The sequence below is a fragment of the Silurus meridionalis genome, chromosome 20 (assembly GCF_014805685.1).
Source record: "Silurus meridionalis isolate SWU-2019-XX chromosome 20, ASM1480568v1, whole genome shotgun sequence".
Lineage (NCBI taxonomy): Eukaryota > Metazoa > Chordata > Actinopteri > Siluriformes > Siluridae > Silurus > Silurus meridionalis.
Window position 1 is genome coordinate 14895988 of NC_060903.1, and position 26075 is coordinate 14922062.

General features: G+C 38.3%; 3 protein-coding genes across 4 annotated transcripts in view; 1 reads left to right on the top strand and 2 right to left on the bottom strand.

Annotated features, from left to right (window-relative positions):
• Nucleotides 1–541, bottom strand: part of ift80 (intraflagellar transport 80 homolog (Chlamydomonas)) — a 71096-nt gene extending 70555 nt beyond the window's left edge. The window contains exon 1 of one of the 2 annotated variants that reach the window (XM_046876738.1): nucleotides 329–541. The gene's annotated coding sequence lies outside the window, so the exon portion shown is untranslated. The other variant, XM_046876739.1, reaches the window with a different exon arrangement.
• A 570-nt stretch (nucleotides 542–1111) lies between these two features.
• smc4 (structural maintenance of chromosomes 4) lies at nucleotides 1112–20262 on the top strand. Its single transcript, XM_046876982.1, has 24 exons — nucleotides 1112–1287; nucleotides 3029–3182; nucleotides 3789–3967; nucleotides 4744–4935; nucleotides 5640–5816; nucleotides 7385–7549; nucleotides 10223–10350; nucleotides 11156–11296; nucleotides 11582–11732; nucleotides 13265–13429; nucleotides 13619–13852; nucleotides 13996–14181; nucleotides 14277–14438; nucleotides 15246–15471; nucleotides 15561–15640; nucleotides 15745–15897; nucleotides 16079–16205; nucleotides 16440–16629; nucleotides 17436–17580; nucleotides 18076–18249; nucleotides 18365–18547; nucleotides 18980–19212; nucleotides 19499–19682; nucleotides 19928–20262. Exons 2-24 carry the CDS (start codon nucleotides 3044–3046, stop codon nucleotides 20090–20092), a joined length of 3879 nt encoding a protein of 1292 aa, XP_046732938.1. The 5' UTR covers nucleotides 1112–1287; nucleotides 3029–3043; the 3' UTR covers nucleotides 20093–20262.
• Nucleotides 20263–21758: 1496 nt separating this feature from the next.
• On the bottom strand, nucleotides 21759–25617 carry trim59 (tripartite motif containing 59). Its single transcript, XM_046876073.1, has 2 exons — nucleotides 25526–25617; nucleotides 21759–23569 (listed from the first exon to the last, which is right to left on the bottom strand). The coding sequence occupies exon 2, from the start codon at nucleotides 23542–23544 to the stop codon at nucleotides 22279–22281; it is 1266 nt and encodes a 421-aa protein (XP_046732029.1). The 5' UTR covers nucleotides 23545–23569; nucleotides 25526–25617; the 3' UTR covers nucleotides 21759–22278.
• Between the last annotated feature and the right edge of the window lie 458 nt (nucleotides 25618–26075).

Consider the following 26075-nt stretch of genomic DNA (forward strand, 5'->3'; position numbering starts at 1 on the left):
TATACACGAGTAAACGTTCTTAGTCTTATCGTGCATTATTGTGACATTACTAACTGCAAATCTATACAAATATCGTTTTAAAGAGGAAAAATAAAAATAATTGTTGTTGTCGCTGCTGTAGCATTCCAGATCCCGTTGCTACGGTAACGCGTGTCTATACCTCTCCATAAGTGTTACCCATCCACCTCGAGATCTCGCCGCATCTTACAATAATGCACACCTTTCCGTTACAGAAAGAAAAAAACAACTTGTACGACTTGAGAAGACGCGCATATGGGTTTAATCCAGCACTAAAACGGGAGCAAAGTGACAGAATATTCGCACTTACTCGCGTTTTCTCAGCGCTAAGCTATCAAACTTCATGCGTCGCTTGACTTCGCCATCGTTCTTATCGCGAGATCAGGATGGGCGAGATTGTGAGGCACGGGATTTAACTTTCCATTCGCCTGGTTGGACTATGTTCTCGCGAGAACACGAACTCTCCAGGCAATAACGTTTTCTAAATAAGAAAAAGAAACAAATAACAAGAAATAAAAACAGAAAGTAACCCCAAGGCATTTTTAGAGAGATTTAGATATATTTTTTTATTATTACCGAAAATTTTTGCCTTACAGTCCAACTTCATGTAAACACTGTATATCCTGCACTTGCACTCTGGTTAGACCCAATAATAATAATAATAATTAATAATAATAATTATATATATATATATATATATATATATATATATATATATATATATATATATATATATATATATATATGTGTAATAATATATCATATATATTGTTAAGTATATATAGTTCATCTTGTTACTTTTGTTTATATATATATATATATATATATATATATATATATATATATATATATATATATATAAACAAAAGTAACAAGATGAACTATATATACTTAACAATATATATGATATATTATATACATATACATATACTAAATAATATATACAAGTAACACCAAAGACACTAAAATGGCGCATGCGCACTGAATTCGGACCGTCTCTTTTTTGAATTTGCTCTCTGAGGGACGACTGATATGTTTTCCCATGATGCTTTGCGGCAGATTGTAACGAATTTAGGCGCCATTTTCAAGTTAGTTTTTTTTTCTCTCCACACCGCGGCGGAGTCTGAGAACGAACAGGAGGATTTTCTTTTTGCCTTTTCTTTCTTATTTTTTTTGTTTTGTTATTAAACTACACGACTTCCATTTTTGTGGATTACCGCGGGAACACTCACACAGTGGGAGCTAAAAAATATTCGACAAAAATTTAAGGTGAGCGGGACTTTTTTTTATTTATAATTTAACCTTAGTTTCGAGTGCAACATAAACGTCAACCGGTGCCATTAAATCTGCCGAGCAGCGCGCGCACACACACACACACACACACACACACACACACACACACACACAGTTGTGTTACAGTTGTGTTACATGTTTATCTCCCTGATATAACGAACGCTGTGTATATAAATATCACCGGTTCTCCTCAACTCCTCAAGTAGCCATTTTTTGACTTTTTTTTCTTTTTTGACATTTCTCTTCCTGTTAGATGCATTACTACTTCGCAAAAACAAAAAAAATACATTTATGTGTAAAAAAAAAAACATTCTCGGGTACAACCGGGAAGCGGATAACATGTCAGTGGAAAAGGGGGGTGTCCAAACCCTTGGTAGGTAGTTGTGTATGTTGGGTAGGTAGTTAGGAGGGTAGGTATGTCGTTAGTTATGTAGGAGGGTAGATAGTTAGTTAGGTGGATATGAAGGTAGGAAGAAAGGTAATAAGATGTGTAGGAGGGTATGCAGTTAGTTAGTTAGGACAGTAATTAGTTATGTTGAAGGGGAGGTAGGTAGCATGGTATCGGTGTAGGAGGGTTATTATGTAGGAGGGAGGGTGGGTAGGTAGGATGGTAGCTGGAGGTTAGTTAGTTAGGAAGGTGGGGAGATGGGGAAAGTACTTTGGGTACTTGGGGAAAGTGTGTAGGAAGGCAGGTAGTGGGTTATTTATGTATGTAGTTCAGTTATCAGCCCGCTTGCCATGTTGTAAGTGCGCTCGTGCAGCTTCGACACTTTTTTTTTTTTTTACTTTTAAATGTTGAAATAAAAGCTGATGTGCAGCACGCGCGCGCGCACACACACACAATACCTCCAGTCTGCCGGTTTTGTGACAGCTCGCGCGCTGGATCACCGACACTCTTACTTAGTCCAATGATTTGCGTGTGTGTGTGTGGTGCATAATATCTCCTCGCCGAGATAAAAAAAAACCTCTTTCGTAATGACTTTACAGACTGTGTGAGGTGTGTGAGAGTGTATTTAGCTAAAGTAAACGGCGTGTTTGGCAGCGTCCATTGGCGCGTGCTGCCTGGAGTTGACAGAGAAACGTCACCATGAGTGTTTTCGTCGTTGTGGCAGCTCGCGCTTTGTCTGCGCGCGCTGTGTGTGAGTGCGTGTAGTAGCTGGCCATCATGCAACACAAAACCATATTTTGCGGGGTGGGGTGGAGAATTCGCTACTTTTAAATTAGACTTGGCTCGTGCCTGCTTTGATTACTTTTGTCAGACCAAATTACGAGGAAGTTGTTGCGCGCGCGCATATTTTATTCTTTATTATTATTCTTATCAAGGCTATAGTGTTTATTTTTTGTTTGTTTGTTTGTTTGTTTGTTTGTTTTGTTTTTTAAATAGTTAGTATATCGACTTTAAACAAGCTATTTTTGAAAGAGACCGTATGCTTTTTTTTTTTTTTTTTTTTTTTCCCTTTTAAACACGAACGTAGGTTGTGTGCGCACTGACAACAAACAAAGAACCAAGTTTTCTGTGTGTTATGGAGCGCACGAAAATAATCGAGCGATGCATCGTCGCATGTTCAGGGATGCTTTTGTTGCCGGAGTGCACCTTTTTCTTTAGTTTTTTGTTTTTCCTTTCCATCCAGATTAAGGATGGTCGAGCACTGGCTACGCCGAGCATCTGCTCTGGTTTTCGGATCTATTTTTCCTGATTGTCATTTTTTTTCTTCAGATTTTATTTCCGAACATGCCCTCGAAAACAACTAAAAGCTCTTCGGTTGCGAAGTCCCGGGGGAAAGTGTATCAGGATGACTCGGATGATGAGATGAAGGAAATAAAGACTCATGAAGTACACGCAGATGATCAGGACGCACGACAGAGCAATGGTAAGTAACAAAGGGGTTATTTATTATAAGCAAAACAACTTTGTTTTGTTTATTTTTTTTGCCCCACACGGGAAAAAAATCCTGATCGTGTGTGAATGGTTGGGGCTTTATTTGAGTGATTTGTCATCATTGTTGCACGATCGCTGTGCTGCTTATATGAGAAAAATATGCTCATTAGTTAAAATACAGAGATTACTGCGTTTCAGACTGTTTGTCTTTTTGTCTGAGAGAAGTCTCATAGTAATGAGCCACCAGCCTAAAACAATACAATGAGCCATATTTAGTTTTTTTTTTTTTTTTTTTTCTTTTCATAAACAATGTTGACACTACTCATGAAAACTTTGATTTCCCTGCATGTTTATATTAATAATCAAAAATGTGTTTAAAAAAAGCATTGGTTAAGATCTGGAAAAGATCATTTAAGTGCAGTGTAACTTCCCCAATCATTTGTTCTTTCACATTGCCTGTTTTGTTTGTTTGTTTAGTTTTTGTTTAGTTTGTGCTCTCCCCTCCCCCCAACTTGTGCCTCTACATACAGAATCGAATGGTTTTGAATGGTGCAGAATAAAAGTTGCCCACTCTATCCCCACCCCACCCCCGTTGCAGATGCCGATGGTGAAGCGGTGGATAGCCGGAGCTTGGAGGAGATTCTCGGTAGCATCCCTCCACCCCCACCCCCCGCGATGACCAACGAACCGGGCGCTCCCCGCCTCATGATCACACACATTGTCAATCGGAACTTCAAATCATATGCCGGGGAGCAGATCCTGGGGCCTTTTCATAAGGTACAACAAACCAAGTTTTATTACACCACAGACTCTGTTGGTGAACTTTTATAGGCAACTGTTTTTGTTTGTTGGTAATAAAAATGTAATAAATGTGTTACATGAAGTCACAATCGTCGACACTTATTCTGTTTAGTCTCACGAACAGCTCACTTATTAGTGTTTTCTCACTTCACATCTCACCCTCCATTTTAGTTTGTTCTCACGGTGCTCTTTACAGTAGTTATGATTGTGAAATTTTTACACTTCTCATTCTCAGTGTGTGTTTTCGAAGGCCAGGACTCCCTAAAACACAGTTAAGGGTTCTGCCTTATTAATTTATTTTTGTTTTATTTAATTGTGGATATTACATCCCTGCAATGCAAGGGAAATTACAGTTGTTATTGAGGTCTTTTAGTTGTTAACTGGTTTAACTGGACAAATGGCTTGAAAGTTTAATCCAACCATCAAAAAAAGAAAGCAAAATACACAAGCTGTCCAGTAAGAAATGTCTGTGTTTAGTTCTTGGAATGTACAAGCATAAAAAAGCACTAGGTTGGCTTCAGTAAACACTGGTTACTATTGTACATGTATAAATAATGAGGGTAATGTTTTAATACATTTATAAAATACATCAGTGTTAAGGAATGAAATCTATTTTAGAGTTCAAGAGCACCTTAGAGAAAAATATATTAGGTGTCCTCATGCGGCAGTTGTTGTTGTTGTTATTATTATTAGTAGTAGTAGTAGTAGTAGTAATTTATATTCTTAATAATGTATAATTTCTCACTTTTCAGCGCTTTTCCTGCATCATCGGCCCAAACGGCAGCGGGAAATCAAACGTGATCGACTCAATGCTTTTCGTATTTGGATACAGAGCTCAGAAAATCAGGTCCAAAAAGCTCTCTGTGCTTATTCACAGCTCTGACGGGCACAAGGACATCCAGAGCTGCACTGTAGAGGTGCACTTTCAGAAGATCATCGACAAGGTAAAAAAAAAACAAAAAAAAAAACACTTTGTAACTTTCTTAAAAACTTTGACAGCAAAATGTTTCCTGTGCATTTTTATTTATTTTTTTTAAGGCAGTATGCTTAGATTTTATTTACATTTTTAGAACCTCCCTTATTTCGCACATGTATATTTTTGTGTACTTTCTATTTTTTCATTTGTTCATTTTTGTAAATTTTTTATGTATTTTTGCTCTCAAGAAAAGTGTGTGTGTGTGTGTGTGTGTGTGTGTGTGTGTGTGTGTGTGTGTGTGTGTGTGTGTGTGAGAAAAATATATTTAAAAAAATATATTAGAGCAATGTTTTTAATAATTGTATAAATTATATATATATATTTTTTCTATAATTATAAAAATAACATTTCTATTTAGATATAGTGTCCACAACACACACCCACTTGATTATTTGCATATACAGTCCCCACTCCCCCTCCATGACCCCCACCCACCACCACCTTTTATTTGTAATTTTTTTTTATTATTATTATACAGTTAGTTTTCTGCATCACACACGATTTTAGATTTTTGCTTTGTCATGAAGTCATGAAGCGCTTGTCTGACAGCAGACCAGGAGCCGTCATTTCTGTACTGTACTATGTTTATTGCAGCTTGTCCAATAATTTCAGCTGTTTGCTGCAAGTGCTGAAGAGCTCTGCTGCTGTTTCTGTACCCCTCCCCCATTTCAGGAAGGAGATGACTACGATGTCATCCCCGACAGCAAGTTTTACGTTTCAAGAACTGCCGGTAAAGATAATTCCTCATCCTACCATATCAATGGCAAAAAGGCAACCTTCAAAGATGTTGGAACTTTGCTTCGTAGCCATGGCATTGACCTTGACCACAACCGATTTCTCATTTTGCAGGTAAGTCTGTTTTCTCAAATGTATTTTTTTTTTTTTAATGCATAAGTTGTGTTTAATCCATGACCATTATTATTTTGTCATACTCTTACTGCTGACCCTTTTTTTTTATTTTTTATTTATTTTATTTTATTTTATTTTTTTGTTGTTGGCCTTTTTTTATTACAAGGGTGAATTTAAAATCTAAACACATTAGATTACATATAGATATTTCATCTGGTGAGACCGCAGCTGACATGACCCCAGACCTTAGACTGCTATAGCAGCGCATCATGGTTTTCAACATTGGCAAAAAGGTGCAAACCATAATTTGCTGCTTTAGAGTTTTAAGGGGATTGCAAAAACGGAGCTACTGCTGCATTTTGAGGGGGGAAATTATCATTTCAAATTTCACCTGAGCTACCCAAATAAGGTCAGAGGTCAACAGTCCTATGTTATACCTTCCCCACTTTAGCAGCACGTAAATATTGGTGTGTGAGAAAATACGGTCTAACCCCAATATTACTTGTGCTGCTTCAGTGAGGCAGGGTCATGCACACTCATTTATTTATTTATTTTATTTTTCATCTCTTCCCTCGCCAGCTTATTTGAATATTATCTTGTGGTCATCCTTTTGTTAACGTCTGACTTTATTTGTTCTGTATTTATTTTATTTTATTTGTTTTCTGGGTGTTCTTTCTTTAATTCTCTTCTATTAGTTTGTTTTAGAAACTTTTGCCAAGAATTAAAGTATTGCTTTTTGTTGAGCTTGTAGTAAGTATGCTGCTAATGTGAGTTTAATAGTCTACTGCAACCCGCAGTTTTTTTTTTTTTTTTTTTTTTTTTTTTGGTTTTTTTTTTTTGTTTGTTTGTTTGTTTGTTTGTTTTGGATAGCTGTTGTGTTAGTGTAGTCCTGCATCAACATTAAACTATTAATGCATTAATAATGTAGATTAATTGGATTGTTGTGGGTGAGGAGAGTAGGTAGGTGTTTTATTTTATGACTGGTTGGTCCTGTTAAAAAAAATCATAGCTTTTGCAGAAATGATAATAATTTGTGCCTGTCTGTGTTTTTCCCCTTTTTTATTTACAGAAATACAATTATATTTTTTGTTTAATTTCTAACATTGAGCCTTAGTTTAGATAAATGTCCTGTGCTTTAAATATACTTATTTTTTTACTTATTTATATTTTTTTATTGCTCAGACCTTTTTAGACAATAAGTTAGTTGTTTGGCTTATGTGCAAAGATTTTCTTTACAATTTTTTTTTATTTTCTAGTAGGTTTTTTGTTTGTTTGTTTGTTTTTATAAATCATTTTAGCATTAGCATTTGTAAAATGGCTTAAACCTGTAATTTAGCAAATAAAATAATTGTTTATAAACATGAATCAGCATATTAAATGTATTTTGTACATAAAATCTTAAACAATAAGCTAAGTATATTATATTTTATATATAATATGAGTCTTTTGTGCTAGTTCTTATATATTTAGGCTTTTTCTCTCCCCTTGTATGTGTTTAAGACCACTAGAGAGTAGGCTGAACTAGTCTAAGATGTGGGTGTATGTGTGTGACTGCTTATTTTCATCAGGGAGAAGTAGAGCAGATTGCGATGATGAAGCCCAAAGGACAGACGGAGCATGACGAAGGCATGCTGGAATACCTGGAGGACATCATCGGCTCCTGCCGGCTCAAAGAACCCATCAACACGCTGTGCAGGCGAGTGGAGCTACTGAATGAGCACAGAGGGGAAAAGGTGAGAGAGGAAACACCTGCTTGTGAACCTCTTTAAGTCATTCATTCTTGCACTGTTTGTGTTTATACTTTCCATCTGACCGAAATTCATGTGGGACTTTGAAAGTGTGAAAAATTGTAGTTTAGGTAGTGTTCATAGTTCTTGGTAGCCAGATGGTAAGACACCATGCTTTTTATTTTTTATTTTATTTTATTGTATTGTATTTTTTTAACTCCGTAGTAAGCCAGCTTAGTTTTACACATTGATGGTTAAATGACAAATTATGCACTAAAGTAAGTTTTATATTTTCATGTTTACATCACTCAATTTAGTTTATGAATATTATGACTCTAGTTAGTGAGTATATCTGCATTGTGTTACTGAGCTGACTTAAAAGTAAAACTTAATAGTAGATGTATTATGTAATATGGTTTCATAAAACATTTTACTGTATTAGAAATATATAATCTGATCATATACCAAATAAGTTTTAAATAAGGCGTGTAAAGCATTTGTGTGGCCAAATCATTCAAAGAAAAATTACATGAGATAGAAACGTTGTTAAACAAATTCATGCCAACAACAAACAATATGTTCAATTGACTAAAATTAAGACCAAAAGCCTGATCTAAATGTTGTAGTCCTGGATGAGTGCAGTGAGTTACATTACAAAGTTAAAAACACAACCGTAAATGATAAATTGTGCACAATAACTGTATCGCCAAAGGAATTGCCTAAAGGTTGTTGGAAGGATGTTGGGCATGCATGCTTAACATGCATTGTGTCACTCGCTTTTAGGCACTGTTAATCACAGGAACTTAATGGCAGAACAGAGTAAAATTATAAATAATGAAAATAATGGCACTCTTCCAGTGGTTTGACCTGGACACAAAGTGAACTTTCACACTGTGTGGGGGATGTTATTTAAAGTTGCAGGCCACAGCAAGAATAAAATTCAGTCTGAATTAGCACTGAAAGGCTAGGTCTGTCAGTAAGTTGGCAACAATTTGAAACCTCTCTTTTCTCAGTGCAACCTGTTGTAGTAGTCTTGTAGTTTTTTAATCATGTATTAGGGAAGACAATTTAGGATTTTGTTCAGTTACATGTTAAATTTAAATACAAATAAAATCTGTTCAATATCATCTGTTTGGAGAAGTGATGCTTGTAATGATAAGATGGACAATGGATATTTAATTTAAAGATTATTCAAGAAATATTTGGTAGTTTGTGATGCTTATGTTTAATGTCTGGAGACATACTTGGTCACTCAATCACCCTCACCTTCCTCAGCAAGGCCGTTGTCATCTTGGCGGATTGTTTTGGGTTGTTATTATGTAGGAAAACTGCTGTTCGTTCTGGAAGTTTCTGGAAGGGAGGGAATCATGTTCTGCTTCAGAATGTCACAGGACATGTTGGAATCCATGTGTCCCTCAATAAACCACAGCTCCCCTGTACCAGCAGTACTCATGCAGCCCCAGATCCTGATGCTGCCACCACTGTGCTTAACTGTAGGCAAGACAGTTTTCTTAGTTCTCCTCACCAGGGCATCGAAACACATGCTGGACACCATCTGAGCCAAACAAATTTATCTTGGTTTCAGACCACAGGACATGGTTCCAGTAATTCATGCTTTTGCAAAGGTTGTCTTCAGCAAACCTTTTTTTTTTTTTTTTGCAAACCAGCTTCAGAAGAGGCTTCTGACAAGCAGACAAAAACAAACATGACGACGTACAGCTGTGATCACTTGGGGTGTACTCACTTTTGTGTCCAGTTATTTTGACAATGTCTGTATGTTCAGTCATTTTCAGAGGACAGTAAATCTGTACTGCTACACATTGACTACCCAAAATTATATCCAAGTTTCATTTCTGCAGTCTTGTCTCATGAGAAGATACTAAAATGGTTTGCACTAGGTTGCACACGATGCCTAACCCTAACCCTAACCCTAACCCTGTAACCACAAGACTTTTGAAGGTTTACAGAGTTCTGTGGCAGCAAAATGTCTTAAGTTGCGAGGTGGGTCAAAATGGATTTGTCCAGCATGACTCAGATGATCAGTTGAATTTGGACCATTCTTTACCTCTAGATTAAAATTATCCATCTGAAAGATGCAGCTTCTATTAGGGAGTACTGTTCTTATGAAGGGGTGTAACTTTGTCTCCTTAATGGTTAAGTAGGTGCTATGTGTCAAAGTTAAATCCACGCAAATGTCCGTACCAAAGGTTTGACTAGCAGAACGTTACCCCCATCGGTTTGCTTCCTTTCCATAGTGTGCTCTGGTGCCATCTCTTCTCGTGGGCCCTGACTCCTATGCACCAGAAACACTCCTCAAGACCTGGTGTTTTAAAGATGCTCTGACCCGGTTATTGAGCCATCACAGCTTGGCCCTTGTCATAGTCACTCAGAACCTTAGACTTGCCCATTATTTTGTTTTACACTTGGAAAACTAACTTGTTTATTGCAAAACAGGTGCCACTGTGATCAATGTTCTGCAGATTACTTGTCAATGTGGTTTTAATTTAATGGTTGATTGGTGGTGGTGGAGGAGGAGGAGGCCGATGATTAACTTCCACTCAGTCTAACCTGCATAACCACATGGTTTAATGCTAGTAAACAATCATTCTGATGTTGCCTAGAATGGTCTACTTAGAATTAAAGGGTCTGTTGAAGTGACACTTTCTTTTTCCATTTCAGCTTAATCGTGTCAAGATGGTTGAGAAGGAGAAGAATGCTCTGGAGGGTGAAAAGAATAAAGCAGTGGAATTTCTCACTCTGGAGAATGACATGTTTAAGAAGAGAAGCCATCTCTGCCAGTTCTATGTGTAAGGTCCACATACACGCTCAATAATTTCAGACCTGATGGAAAGTTATGGGAGAGAAAAATGGAAGAGCTAAAGCTTTTTTTCCCTCTGGCTTTCCTGGTAGATTAACAATTTAGATTTTATGGCTCATAAGTAATTTGCTGCATTGTGCTGCTGAATGGATTAAAACTGGAATCCATGAGCAAGTCTGAAGGCATAATCCATTTGAGTTTATTACAGTGTTCACACAGATTACACTTGGTGTAAAACTGCCCTCATAATGGTGCAGAATCTGGAAAATGTCTGCATTATGCAGTTGTGTAAAAAATTAATTAAAACGATTTAATGTGTAAGTGTTGTGTAGTGATAACGTATTACAGATATTTAATGAATAATAAGTCGTTTCATTTAAAACAATTGAAGAACAAGTCCAGTGAATTTCATGGAGGTTTACAGGAACAAAAATAAGACACTAAACTACACTTGTTTTTGATAGTTTGACTTTTATGAAAGGTTGCATTTATTAGCATTTTATTTATTTGCTTGGTGGGTTTTGTTTTTGTTTGTTTGTTTGGTTTTACTTATTTTAAGGCATGCATTAACCAGTGACCCAGATATTTGAACACAACCCCCTTCATAGCAACCCTTTCCCATGTTTTAGATATTTAATAGGTCTTAATGGAAATTAAATCATTTATCAAAATGGTAATAATTATATCTAGGTGTGATAATGAGTCTTTCATTGGCCTGCAAAGTCATGAATGTCTACAATTAAGACTGTTCAGAATTTTATGTCTATTTTTTCTATTTCCTTTTTGTAAATTAGACATGATTTGCTGCAGCGTGCGGCCGAAAAGGAAGCAGAAAAACAACAGATCCACGAGGACACCAAGGGACTGACTGAAAAAAGCACCCAGCTCACAGAGGAAATGAAGGAGAAGAATGAAGCCCTGAAGAATGTGGAAAAGTAAGATCGCACAGGGCCTGACTCTTTTGGCCTCTGTTTTTTCCCCCTGTGTGTGTGTTAGATGCATCATGATGTCTTCTACAATCACTGCAATATTCGGATGGTTAGCTTATGGTACTGGCCCTATGAATAGTTTCTATAGCATATGGTATATTGTCAAAGCTAAAAGAATAGTGATTTGAAGTGCTTGTCTTGTACACTTATTTCATTACCCCACCTTCTGCCTTCATGGAAATGGTAGCATATGCACAGTCATAGCTTAGTCAAAGATCACTGTCTCTCCAGGAAAATGGGCAAGCTGACCAAGTTTATTGAGAGCCAGAAGGAGAAGTTCACTCAGTTGGACCTTCAGGATGTGGAGGTGCGTGAGAAGCTGAAGCACACCAAGAACAAGACCAAGAAACTCCACAAACAGCTGCAAAAGGACAAGGAAAAAGTAAGTGTAATAATTGATGCTTTATTTTATTTGTGTGTGTGTCTGTCTGTGTGTGTGTCTGTGTGTGTGTCTCTGTGTGTGTGTGTGTGTGTGTGTGTGTGTGATAAAATATATAAACAAAATAGAATAAATCATTGTTTAAATTTGTTAGACCCCATTTGGATAATCCAGATTTGTACATATTTGTGTGTCTGCGTGTTTTACATTTAATATAAACTTGACTTTCTACTTATTTCACCATACTTTAACTTGAAGCTGGACATACAATGCTAAAGAATCCATATTGCTTTAATAATAAAGGTTTAGGTTGAGTAATAAATGCACTTAAAGTGCAAAACAAACTTGCAGTCTGCCACTCAATATATTCCTGAGGGATTTTAACTATGTTCTGCACGTTTTTATATATCCTGCACTTGCACTCTGGTTAGACCCAATAATAATAATAATTAATAATAATATATATATATATATATATATATATATATATATATATATATATATATATATATATATATATATATATATATATATATATATAATATTTTATAGGGAAGAAACTTGTGCACTCTCCCTAGTTTGTGTCTTACCAATTTTAAGCAGATTTTGCAATTTAAAGAGATTTCCATTCGTACAATATTCAAGTTGCTTGAATGAGTCGCCATCTTAATGAATGGAACTGTCATCTTGCATCAACATGAGTATGAGCAAATGATGAAATCTGATTCAGCTGTGTGGACCCAAGTCGGTTTGACATCTATTAGTGTGGGAGTGGTGCTTCACAGGAAGTGCAAAACATTTGCAGCCAACATTCTGGGGTTTAAAATTGCACCTTTTGTTCTTGTTTGATCTGTTTGTATTTTTATGGCATCATTGTAGATAATCTGTGATTTTATATGTCTGAACATTTACAGTTGGGTGTGTTCTTTAGAGAATGGTGTTGTAGGGTGTATAAAGCAGGGCTAAATTTTAATTTTAATATGATCACTGTCGGTCTGTAATGTCTGAATTATGGCTTGTGATTTTGTGGACAGACCAAAACCATTGCCTGTTCTATTAACTTTGAAAGGATGACAGTTTTACTACTGTTTTGCATTATCTTTCTCGGTCCCTCCCCCTCTTGCGTGGGCTTTCGTAAAAACCAAAACAGTCGGTCATAAATAGGAACGTGTTTTTCAGGGGTCATGGAAGCGGGGCAGTTTGGCTCCCTGGGGTGCCATGTTCTGTGAGATGCCTGTGAAGTATGACTTTATGTAACAATTGCAGGCGAATTTCACTCCTTAGGGCTGTGCTTTATAATCGTTTATGGGACTGTCTCACCCCCCACCCTGATTTTTACATCTCCTGCATCACAGTAGATATCACAGGGTAACAGAATACATACTTAATCAGTTACATAAACAGATGAGCAATGATAATGCTTTACTACACACTTTTACATACTGGTGGAAGTTAATCCACAATGATGCATTATACATTTTTAAGATATATTCATTCTCTCTCCTCTCTCTCTCTATCTCTCTCACATATATCAGTTGGAAGAAGTGAAAAATATTCCTGCAAGCAGTGAAAAGATAATCACTGAGGCTTCTGCCCAGAAAGACATGCTAGAGAAAGATAAGGTTATGGAGGAAGCAGCCCTGGCCCAGGTGATGGAGTGTCTGAAGGAGGAGACCAGTGGCCTGCAGCAGGAAAAGGAGGTTTGCTATTCCTCAATCACAACAACGGACACTAAATCTGCCTGCTTCAGAGAATGTTAGATGTGCATAAGTGTAAATTTACACTTATTATAATTTGGCTTAAATGTGCACATATAAATAACAGTTTAGGCAATAACTACATTATATGGATGTACCTTTTTAATCAAAACTTTTCCCTCTTCTCCTCAGCAAAAAGAGAAGGAGCTTCTGGAGCTAAGCAAAGCTGTGAATGAGACTCGCTCGCAGATGGATGTTGCTCAGTCCGAGCTGGACATCTACCTGAGTCAGCACAACACAGCCGTTTCACAGCTCAACCAGGCTAAAGACGCTCTACAGGGAACTGCTGACACACTCCGAGACAGAAGAGCTGCCATCAAAGAGCTCAAGGTCAAAGTGCCAAAGTGTGAGCAGGATCTTAAAAGGGTATTTATTCAATTATTTTTTTAAATAGATATTTGTGCTTTGGGACTTACTTGTTGACAGTTGACAAGCTCTTTGCTAATGTTTAATCGAATACTTGGTGGCTTTTTAATGTATAAGCCAATATTTTGTGCGTGTGTGTGCAGGATGAGGAAGAGTTGAAGCAAATTTCTGAGCAGGATGGACAGACCCAGGCTACAGTCAGGGACATGAGGCAGAAGGTTGAAGAGGCCAAGTCCTCTCTGTCCTCCACTCGTAGCCGAGGCAAAGTACTCGATGCGCTCATGCAGCAAAAACTCATTGGCAAGATCCCCGGCATCTTGGGACGTCTGGTGAGTTACAGAATGCAACAATGTTCAAAGGTTTTTCTCAGCAAGTGTTTGCTTTTATGCATAACTAAGGGATTTTCCATTCTGGTTCACTTCAGGGTGATCTGGGAGCCATTGATGAAAAGTATGACATTGCAATCTCGTCAAGCTGTGGTGCACTTGATAATATTGTGGTGGACACCATCGACACCGCTCAGAAATGTGTCACCTTCCTTAAGGCCCAGAATATCGGAGTGGCGACCTTCATTGGTCTAGACAAGGTACGAATGAATTTTTGTGTTGTAATATGTTTACAGCAGCTCGAGAAGGAATTTGAAAATGGTGCTGTAGGGCTTTGGTTATAGCATCAAATCGCATTCCTTTGAAATGCAATTTGCTTACATATACAGTTTGATTCATAAGTATTTGTAAGTATAAGTAAAATGGTACAAATACGTGTACCGTTATATCCCTAATAAACAGTGACCCAATTTAATAGGCAGCCATACAAGTTAATCTTCATTTCATCTGATCACAGAATGTTGGTCAGGAACTGGGCAGACTTTTGAGATGTTTTCTAGGTGTTTAAGATGAAATGTCTGTTCTTAGGTGTTATGACTGGTTTGCATCTCAAGTTAAGTCAAGTATTCCAGTAGGCTTTATTGTCATTCCAACCATTTACAGTTCAGTACACAGTGAAACAATACAATCTTTCCAAGATAAAAGCCTCTTGACTTGAGATGCTACATCAGACAGGATTTATCTTCTTTCTCTGGTTTAGATCTTGCCTGCTAGATAACTATAAATAAAAATAACAGGCTATAAATGAAATCTGATTGTTTAGACTAACAGATTTCAGACCACTTCTACTTTGTTGGCTTGTTTACTATATGAAAATCAGCTTCTGCAATCTGACCTCTGTTTCACTGAGCTTTTGCTTGAGGAAAAAGACAAGTAAAAAATGCATAACCAGTATTTTATTGTAAACTGTTTGAATATAAATACTGAGGTGTGCCAAGTTTTTTTTTTTTTTTTTTTTTTTTTTTATAAATGTATTTATTTATTTTATTTTTTAATTATTGTTGTAGATGAAGGTCTGGGAGAGAAACATGAAAACGATTTCCACACCAGAGAACATTCCCCGTTTGTTTGATATGGTGAAAGTAAAGGACGATTCAGTGCGTCCTGCCTTTTATTTCGCCCTGAGAGACACACTAGTGGCTAAAGACCTGGAGCAGGCAACTAAAGTGGCCTTCCAGAAAGACAAACGGTGGAGAGTGGTCACACTGCAGGGACAAATCATCGAACAGGCTGGTAATAAAAATAAATAGTTTTAGTGTGATTTATAACACAAAAGCACTATTTTGATTCTCTAATGACTATTTTCTTTAACTCTCCCTCAGGCACTATGACTGGAGGAGGAGGACGTGTAATGAAAGGCAGAATGGGCTCTTCTATTGGCACTGAAGTCACACAGGAACAGGTGAGATCATCCACCCGATTCCATCTGTTGCACATTTTAGACCACTATTCTACCACATCCTCATGTGCATGTGTGTGTGTGTGTGTGTGTGTGTGTGTGTGTAGCTGGACAAAATGGAGAGTGCATTAAAAGAGAAGGTGGTGCAGCTGCAGGGCTGGCAGCAAAGGAAACAGCAGCTCGAGGAGAGCGTGCACAAACAGAGACGAGAGCTCAGAGACATGAAGAACACGTTGGAGAAATACACAGCCAGCATTCAGGTCAGCCAAAATACACACCTCGAAAAGGCTCACAGAATGCCTGACAGCTTTAAAAGGAAAGAACACATACTCGTGTTATCTTAACATCTCCGTGCATTTTAATCAAAACACGCCACCGCATGAAGGACAGCACGGTTTTCCACAAAGCATTGCAAATTTAGATTTGTGTTATTCTCTATAGAGTCTTGAGGAGCAAGAGATTCACCTGAAGTCTCAGATGAAGGAGCTGGAAGCGAATGTTATCGCTGCTGCCCCTGACAAAGCCAAGCAAAAACAGATGGAGAAGAAGCTGGAAGCCTTCAAGAAAAGTAAGTTTGCTGTTTTTTATAGTATGCAGTCATACAGTAAGACCTCAGTGTAATAACACTGTATAGTCAACGCCACCGTGGTACTTTAACACGCGTTAGTGCTGTTACAGCCGAGTCACATTGAAACAGGAGAGCTATTATAGTGTAAAGTGCTGTGTACCTCTAAAACAGAAGCTTCTGAGTTTTGCTTTGTGACCAACATTTCTAAGTCACACTTAATTTTGTCTTTTAAAGATTATGAGGCAGCATCCAACAAGGCAGGAAAGGTAGAAGCTGAGGTGAAACGACTCCACAACCTAATTGTGGACATCAACAGCCACAAGCTGAAGGCCCAACAGGACAAACTGGACAAAATCAACAAAGAGCTAGATGAATGCTCTTCAGCAATCACCAAAGCCCAAGTGGCCATCAAGACAGCAGGACGGTATGTGAACTTGTGAAAAGGGAGTAACTAAAGGATTTTTTTTTTTTTTTTTTTTTGGTCTACCAGTGTACCTAGACTTAGCAAATTACCCATAATTCGTCATATTGTTGCCTTTTCAACCACTAAATCATACGTGTCTTGAATTTGGTTACAATTCTTGCCCAGGTAGCATGTGAGCTGAGCCATGGCATATAGGCAGAGCTGAAAATTTGTCACCGTGGCTTGATTTTGTACTGTAGGTCTTCTCTGTGGTCTATTATACCAGTCTGACAATCTATATGGTTTTTGCAAATCTGACAACTTTATTTATTTAATTTTGATATACCCAAGACTGTGGCTCTATTGCAACCTGATACCTGAACTCATAAAATAGTAAGAGTTACTCTGGAGGTTCTGTAAAAAAAAACCTACATGTAGTCTTATCCAGGAAATTGGATCTCTCCAGTTTATTTTGAGAAGAGATGCATGTTGCTCACGTAACTGCTCACAAGTTTGCCTATGCCATCAATGTTTATGGATCTGCAGAGGAAACACTACTGTGCCTACATACTATAGCAATACATAACTATTACTGCCACCAGCAAAACAACACCTTTTTAATAAACTTTAATAATCCAACTTGACATAAATATTTTTAAAAAAGATAATCCCCTTTTTAAAGGCTTTGAGCATCTGTTTCTCTAAACTCAGTCTAAAAATGGTCAGTGTTTTCTTATTTGGAAAACTACAATGTCCACCATTTCAAGTTAAGCAAGTTATAATTTACAGTTTTGTCCATTCAGCTAACCTCATTGTTTTCTTGACAGTAATCTGAAAAAGGCAGAGGAGACTGTTACACGACTAGAAACCGAGATCGCAGAGAATGAGAAATTGATGGAGGAGCTCACGGAGCAGCTAAAGAAACTGGAGGATCAAGCAGGAGAGATCATGAAGTCCTGCCAGGAGGCTGAAGTATGTCGATATGCACATAAATTAATATTTAGTTTGCACCTCTTTTACCTATTTTTAATTATTGTTAATTATAGCGCTTAAGAGTTTAAATCATGGAGAGGAAATACTTTCAATATGCTTTGACAAATTAGGAGCCTGTGCAATAACTTCTGTGCAGGTGCGCATGAGCTTAGCATGAGTTTACTTTAAATATACCGCATTAGGCAGACACCCTTATCCAGTATGACTTACACCTGAGCAGGTAAGGGCCTTTCTCAAGGGCCCCCATCAGTGGCATCTTAGTAGTACTGGGGTTTGAACTCGTGACTTTCTGATCTAAAATCCAATGCCTTAAACAGTCAGCTGCCACCTCCTACTTGCAAGTGAGACTTTAACTCTCAGGGCAGAAATTAAGCCAATTTATTATTATATATATTTTTTTATAAATAAATCAGATTATTCATATGCCTGTTCATGGTCTTTGGTGTGTAACTACTGACATACCTCAAACTTTAGGAGGCACTGCCCGAAGTGCAGGAAATGCATCGGGGTGTCCTGCAGGAGATCAAGGCCCTTCAGGAACAAGAGCATGTTTTACAGAAAGAGTCGCTAAATGTTCGGCTGAAAGTGGAGCAAATCGACACTGCCATCTCCGAGTGTCAGAATAAGATCAAACACTGGGAAAAAGAGGTGAGCGCTTAAACTAGGCAACTTTATATTTACCCAATTATGTAAACTACCCAGACATGTGGTTCTGTCTAAATATTACAGTATTATTGTAGTTTATTCTTTTCTTCCTCCTCAGTCTACAAAGCTTGCTCTGCACTCGATTGATGATAAACCAGCAGAGGAATTGCCTAAGCTGACCACAGAGCAGTTGGAGGCCATTAAAAGCCCAGATGTCATCAAAAACGAAATTGCTCTTTTGGAGGATCGCTGTGCCCAGATGAAGCCCAATTTGGGAGCTATAGCAGAGTTTAAGAAGAAGGTATGTGGACAGTGTTTTGAATATAGGCATGATTTCCATCATCTTTGCTATATCTCTTGGAAGTGTTAAAACTCTGATCATAAATACCAGAATGATGCAGCTTGATGGTCTGGTCTAAATATTACAATGTTACTTACCCATTTAAAACTACACAAGCTGCTGGTAAAAAGTAAAGGGAAAATGTATTTAATCTAAAATCACTGCCAATATTTACCTTGTTGCCAGCTGAAAGAGTTGCTTGGTTGTTTATTATTTTTTGTGCATAGTAATCATGTATTATAAATTAGATGGCTACAGATCTAAATGGTTTAACCGATGTTTAACCGTGTGTCCCCGATGCAATCCAGAAGGTGGACACTTTAGTAGACTCATGAGTCGCTCGTGCTAGGTTGCTGCAGTCTTGTAACACATTGTTTGTATTTGTACATGCAGGAGGAGCTTTATTTGCAGAGGGTGGCTGAGCTGGATGAGATTACCAACCAGAGAGACAATTTCAAGAGGAGCTGCGAAGACCTGAGGAAACAGAGGCTGAACGAGTTCATGGCTGGTTTTAATATCATCACCAACAAACTCAAGGAGAATTACCAGATGTTGACACTGGGGGGCGATGCTGAGCTGGAGCTTGTAGACAGTCTGGACCCTTTCTCTGAGGGCATCATGTTTAGGTACGAACACCAGAGGGCCTCAGGGACTTAACACTAAACCGCCACTGCACCAAATGCAAAGGGCCTCCGAAGTTAAGGCCTTCAGCTACTGATGGAGTGCTGAGAAATTGGGTTGGCTCCTTTAGATACATATAAAGTGATCAAATGTTACACAAAAATTGCTTTTTTACTTTGCATGAACAAACAATAGTTTGGCTTTATTACAATTTTATATCAGCATTGTAGTAATTATAGTTCAAAATATCTTAAATGAAAAATTAATACACTAAGATTTTAAAATTTCCAGTGTGCGTCCTCCTAAGAAGAGCTGGAAGAAAATCTATAACTTGTCTGGAGGTGAGAAGACCCTGAGCTCTTTGGCTTTGGTCTTTGCACTGCACCACTTTAAGCCCACGCCTCTATACTTCATGGACGAGATCGACGCTGCACTGGATTTCAAGAACGTGTCCATTGTGGCCTGCTACATATATGTGAGGGTTTTTTTGTCATCTTTTCACTACACTTTTCACAGGATTTAGTCTTCCAGATCTGTTAACTTTTTGTTTTTTTCCATTCCTTTTAATAGTTTGTTTTATATTTTATTATTGTGATTTCTTGTGCCAAATTAAGGCTTAGTGAAAACATTTGAATACTTGATGCTTCAAACTTTAAAATGTCCTTACCCTTGTGTAAAGCATCAACAACTCATACCTTTTTCTTTTATCTCATTTATCAGGAACAAACCAAGAATGCTCAGTTCATCATCATCTCTTTGAGGAACAACATGTTTGAGATGGCTGACCGCCTGATCGGCATCTATAAAACGCACAACACCACTAAAAACGTGGGAATCAACCCCAAAACCATCGTCCTCAAAGACGTTGAGGTTGCATCAGGATAAATATATCCTTAGACCGCTGTCTTCATCCATGTTAAACAGTCTTAAAATCTTTCTCCCTTTCGCACCTGTTTCCATGTTCTTTCCTGTGCAGGTTAAACCCATTTAACCTTATTAAAAATGCTGCTGTTTGTACAAGTGAACTTTTATATAAAACATGATATTAAATGCAATTCTTGGTGTGTTGTTTGTACCACACATTTAAAGTATTTAGAGACATTTTATCTTGAATAAAGTATTAAATTGTCATGCTAAAGTGCCATCATTACAAACTATATGGGTTTAAGGTTACTCTTAATCATCACCTATTACACGATTTAAGAACGGGATTATGTGAGGCTCTGAAATTAAATCTAATCGCATGTTGATAATTTGTAAACATTCTTAACCATTACACTGCTCACACTAAGGTGTTAGCGTACCTAACAAAGAACATCCTGGCAGGCAGAAAGAAAGTTGGCGCTTCTTCCCCTGGCAATTAGTTTCCATTGGCCTTGAAGACTGAGGATTTGGAGGTCACTGTCCAAAATTCACCTGAATATCAAAGCTAAATTTTAGTAATAAATGCATCCAGATCTGGGGAAAGAGTAATAAGATAAGATGGACTTTTGATCAGAAGGTCATGAGATCAAATCCCAGCACTACTATGCTGCTGAGCAAGGCCCTTAATCCAAAACTGCTCAGTTGTATATATTATATAAATGTTAATCGTCTGCCAAAAGCACTAAATGTAAGCGTAAAATGTAAATCTTTCATGGTCCACTTACTTTCCAATTCAGTTCCACTCGTTGAAAGTGGGTTCTGGGTTTAAATCCCAGTGTGGCGACTTCACTTGAGCATGGCTTTTCAACTATTCCCCTGGTGGTCTAGTGGTTAGGATGCGGCGCTCTCACCGCTGCGGCCCGGGTTCGATCCCCGGTCAGGGAACCAACCCCAGCCACTTTCAGTGCCGGTCCCAAGCCCGGATAAATGGGGAGGGTTGCATTAGGAAGGGCATCCAGAGTAAAAACGTGCCAAATCAAACATGCGGAGGATCCGCTGTGGCGCCCCCTAACGGGAGAAGCCGAAAGAAAGTTGTTTAAAAAAAGAAACTTAACGGCTTTTCCTGTTATTGTAAACATGGAAGTATTTTATTTTACAGCTAAATCATGGATGTAGGCTGTAGGGATGGGCAGGTTGAGATGATCTAAATACATCTATCTAGATCAGGGGTCACCAACCTTTTGAAATTGAGAGCTACTTCTTGGGTACCTGTTAATGTGAAGGGCTACCAGTTTGATGCACAAAAGTTAAAATAACACACAAGTTCTGAAATTTGCCTTTGTTATTAATGCAACACCAATGCAAGTGTGATTTTAAAAAAGAATAGCAACAAAAAAAATTAGATGCAGCTCACTGGTAAGTGGTGCTATGGTGAGCTATTTTTAGAAAATGCTCGCGAGTGACTCATGTGGTCCTCCCGCGGGGCACAATGTTGGTGACCCCTGATCTAGATAGTCGTGTATTGTTGCATCATTTTCTCACAGCTGATTTGATGGTCAATTTTGTACTGAACCTTTAAAACCTATAGTTAAGTTTTGTAGACAGACATTTTAACACAGAACTGTTTTGCTAAAAGTATTTGGTCTGTTAAGCCTATACCATGGTACACGTGTATTGCAGACGTGTCTTCACTTGTTGATTCTTGTCCTTTATTGGGCACCTCGGCACTCCTGCATTGTTAAAACGACTTTTTTCATTCGGCTGAACGTGTGTGCACTCAGTCAGCTGTGCCGTTGGACGCAGACTGGGGCTGTTTCTCTCTCTCTCTCTCTCTCTCTCACACACACACACACACACACACACACACACACACACAGTGATAGCTCTTGTGCTGCACCCTTTGTGGGTAAATAAATCAATAGCTTCTTTACTTTTGTATAAATTAGTAGTATAATGTGGTTTCATTTCTAAAAAAACGTTTTTAAAATTGTTCTTTAAGAAAGAATCTCAGGCAGACAAGTTATTAAAATGTCAGTAGAAAAATGTAGAAATTAAAATCGAAACAGCAGCAGTGTGTAATATAATATTAGTTGCTAACACATTCTTCAACTGGCGCGATTTCATTCAGATGAATTAGAACTGTTCTGTTCCCCCACCTTGCGTTCCTGCTCCGGCACAGAGCACTGCTTCTGCTCCGTGCGTGGTATTTACCATAACCGTAACGTTTTTGAAAAGAAGGCCATGTACTGAGAAGTGCTCTCTCCTACAGCTGATAGATACAAATTCAATTTTAACCTCAGGTCATGAAGCAGGCAGTACAGAAACGTCCCTGAATCTTGTAGCGGTAAATAGAGTTTATGAGCAAGACCCGTTACTGCTTGTCTGATCTGTGAGAGATTGGAGTACTGGAGAACACCATTGAATGTATTTAACCAAAAAAGCAAAAGAAACAGCAGCACCATTAGAAAAACCAAACCGGTCATAGATCTGACCGTCTCAATCTGAAATAGTCTTGGCTTTGTCTCTTTGGTGGAATGTGTCTTCACGTGACAGGAGATTTTTGGAACTGGACCATCGTCCAGCCTTCCAACAGTCACGTCAGCCCAATATTCCTGGAAGAAGTCCTCTAAGCGGGGTGAAATGTGGAGCGTGGGGACTTCGGGTAGCTCCGTCTGGGTCAAAGTGCTAACCCTTTCCCTCAAATGATGCATCTTCTCCAGGAACACAAGGGCTGACTCATCATCACTGATGCCCGAGATGATTGAGATAAGCTCTAGCTGCTCCTCCTTCATATCTTTAAGCTTCTCGATCAGTGGTTTATAAGTGCAGGCGAGCTGCTCGTTGGCTCTGTCCAGAACCTTCATAAACGCCTCTTTCTTGTGCTCTAGGAGTCTCTGCAACCCATGAAAAAACTCTGTAACAGCTTCACGGTCTTGCCTGATCAGACCTTCGTGTCGAATTTTTTCCTGTTCTAACTTCTCCACCAAGCCACAGACTTCTTCCCAGCGCCGGTCCGTGAGCAGCTCGACTAGTTTCGCCGGGGCGTCACGCTCCTTCACGTACGCCGTCTGCAGATCATCAATGGTGTGGCCTTGATGCTGGCCAATAGTGAGGCACAGGCCGCAGATGAGCTTGCAGTCCTGAACGCAGTAGACATTCAGAGGCTGGCGATGGTGCTCGGGGCAGGAAGGCGCCCGCGGCTCGTTGTCGCGCTGGTACTTTTCTATAATAGCACGCAGACAGACGTTGAGCGGCAGAGCTTCCACGCCGTTGGGCGGCAGTTCCACAATGCTACGGCAATTAGGGCACTTGAGCGGAAGGCGGAGTGGGCGCCAGATGGAGAAATTAGTGGAGAGCTGGAGCACGTTGTCCAGACAAACTTTGCAGAAGGTGTGGGAGCAGGGAAGCACTCGTGGATCGTTAAAGAGCGAATAACAAACGGAGCATGTCAAATCCTCCTCCAGGTTCTCCATGTCACAATAACGTGGGACTGCCGTCCTGAGAGGGGGAAAAAAAACAGAAAAATCAAGAATCGATCTTGGGGTTTCATTAAGTTTTCTATTTCAGGAGACTCATTCGGGTTCGAAACTGACACGTCTCCTCGAAAATCATACGGCTGTGAATGCTAGCACGATAGTGATGAAAACTAAACGCACCCCTGCATACGTTTAATAAACCACACACACACACACACACGAGTGTTCCTGCTGAACATGACATCAATCTGACATGACACACTGTGTTTTCTCCTTACTGTAAAAAGCTATTTCAGTCCAGTGTTGTATTTTCAGATTGAAGTCTGATCGGTGAATGCTCTGTAATTACACTTGCACCTCCTGTGCATAGGATTCGATGTCTTGCAAACAGGATTGAAACTAAATGTTACTTAAAATCTGGCACAATCCATACTCTGATTAGTACATTGTAATTTTATTATTGCAATATAGTATAAACATAAATGCTGGAAATCCCACCTGAAAACTAGGAAAATTGTGCACAAAAAGGAACCCATAACCCACTTCAACCCAAACACTGATTTTGAAATAAAGGTGACTGAAGTCATGTAGGTGGTGTTACATTGTTGCCTCACAGATCCAGACTTTAGGATTCCCCTCCTCCTCCTCCTCCTCCTCCTCCCACCATCACTTTTCCACAATGCATTCTCCCAAAAGTGTTTGGTATTCTAAACATGTGTCCATATGGATCAGAATATATTTATCATTAAAGACTTTAAAGCATCTGGCAAACAGCCTTACACATCGACTTGCAACGTAAACACAAATAGATCTGGCGAAACTAAATTTCTCGTAGGTGTGAATACATATAAATCAGCGAACACTGTTTCATATATATTACATTTTTAAAATGGACTACTATATTGCAACGCTGCACCTTGAAATTAATACATTATTATTATTATTATTACTATTAATATTTGCACTGCCTCACTTTACAGCCCCTGAACAAACTATAGGTAGTTTTTTGTTTTGTTTGTTTTTTTTCATATTTTTACACCACCAACACGCCATAATGTACATGCAAAACATATTTGGCAATAAATATTATGCAGAATTTTTGCTTCACCGGGACAGAGGACAACGGAAATGTTACCGAGTGATAAATGAATGACATTCGTTTAACATTTTAACAAATTATTCCGATTTAATGAACCTCTAACATCGCATACGAGAATATCACTTACCAGAAATGTGTTTGATCAATACAAGGTGCTCTCAATACTGTTTTTATTTTCTTCTTTCGGTATTAATATTAAATAGACTACAATTGATCATTTTGTTTTTATTTACATTCTTTAGAATGAAAATGGAGTGACCCCAGGATATACACCAGTCACAAATATTAAACTGATTTTGTTTTTAATCCAATCGACATTTTAATGAGAATCGGTTCTCTCGAGTATCGAAAGTATCGATATCGATACACCCCTATCCATCCGTTAAAGACGAGGTGACAAGAAGCTCGAGACGCGTCACTTTACATTCAGTTTTCCGCATTTCTCCAGTGTATTGAAACCCAGGAAATGATTAATATCGTGTTAAAAACATCTGAATAAACTGCAGGACCCGGAAACTGTGTATAAAAACAATTTAATAAGTGATTTAAACCATAAACAACAACGGAAGTGAAGCGAGCGTGTAGTCGGACATGACACCAGACCAGCTTCTGCTCCTCCGTCTCTCTTATTCACTACATTCAGCACATTATATAACTTTTAATCATTATATTTATTTACTTCAAACGAATATAAATAATCTCTATTCTATTCTGTCATGTCTGAAGCCTGTTTTAACAGATTTTATTGAACAAGTCAACAAAAACCATGACGCATAACCGTCTTTAGGTGACATGCGACAAAAAATATATATGTATACAATGTGATAAAATAAAAATATTTATATATATATTATTTTATTATAACCCTCCAACACTCACCTGAGCAGTGAAGCTCACTGAGTCCGTTCTGCTTTCTGTCCGTCTCAGAGACCGCCTTTGAGTTCGCACAGCGCATGCGCGTTTCAAACACTTTCCACCAATCACGGCGTTCTTTTCTTTTTTAAACCGAACACGTGCACAGTCGCAAATCCAACGTGCGCGCACACGTGCCCCATCACAAAGCTTGGTGCAAGTTATAATAATAACAACCGGATATAATGTTATATCAAGAGCATTTTTATGCAGTTATAAGTTGATATTAGAACATAATACTTCAAACAATACAACCAAATGACAAGACGCGGGTTTCATTTAAAGCATGACAATTATATATGCAAAAGATGTTTATCCTGATATTTCATACCCGGGAAGTGTGTTACGTTAAATGGAACCGACTACGTTTTAATTGCATACTTTTTTATACACATGACATGAGCTGTATGAGGGAATTGACACCTATTACAGATCCTGATACTGAGGTTTGACCATGAACATTAGGAACTAAGTGGGAAAACACACCATATACAGCACAAGGCAATTCAATTATACC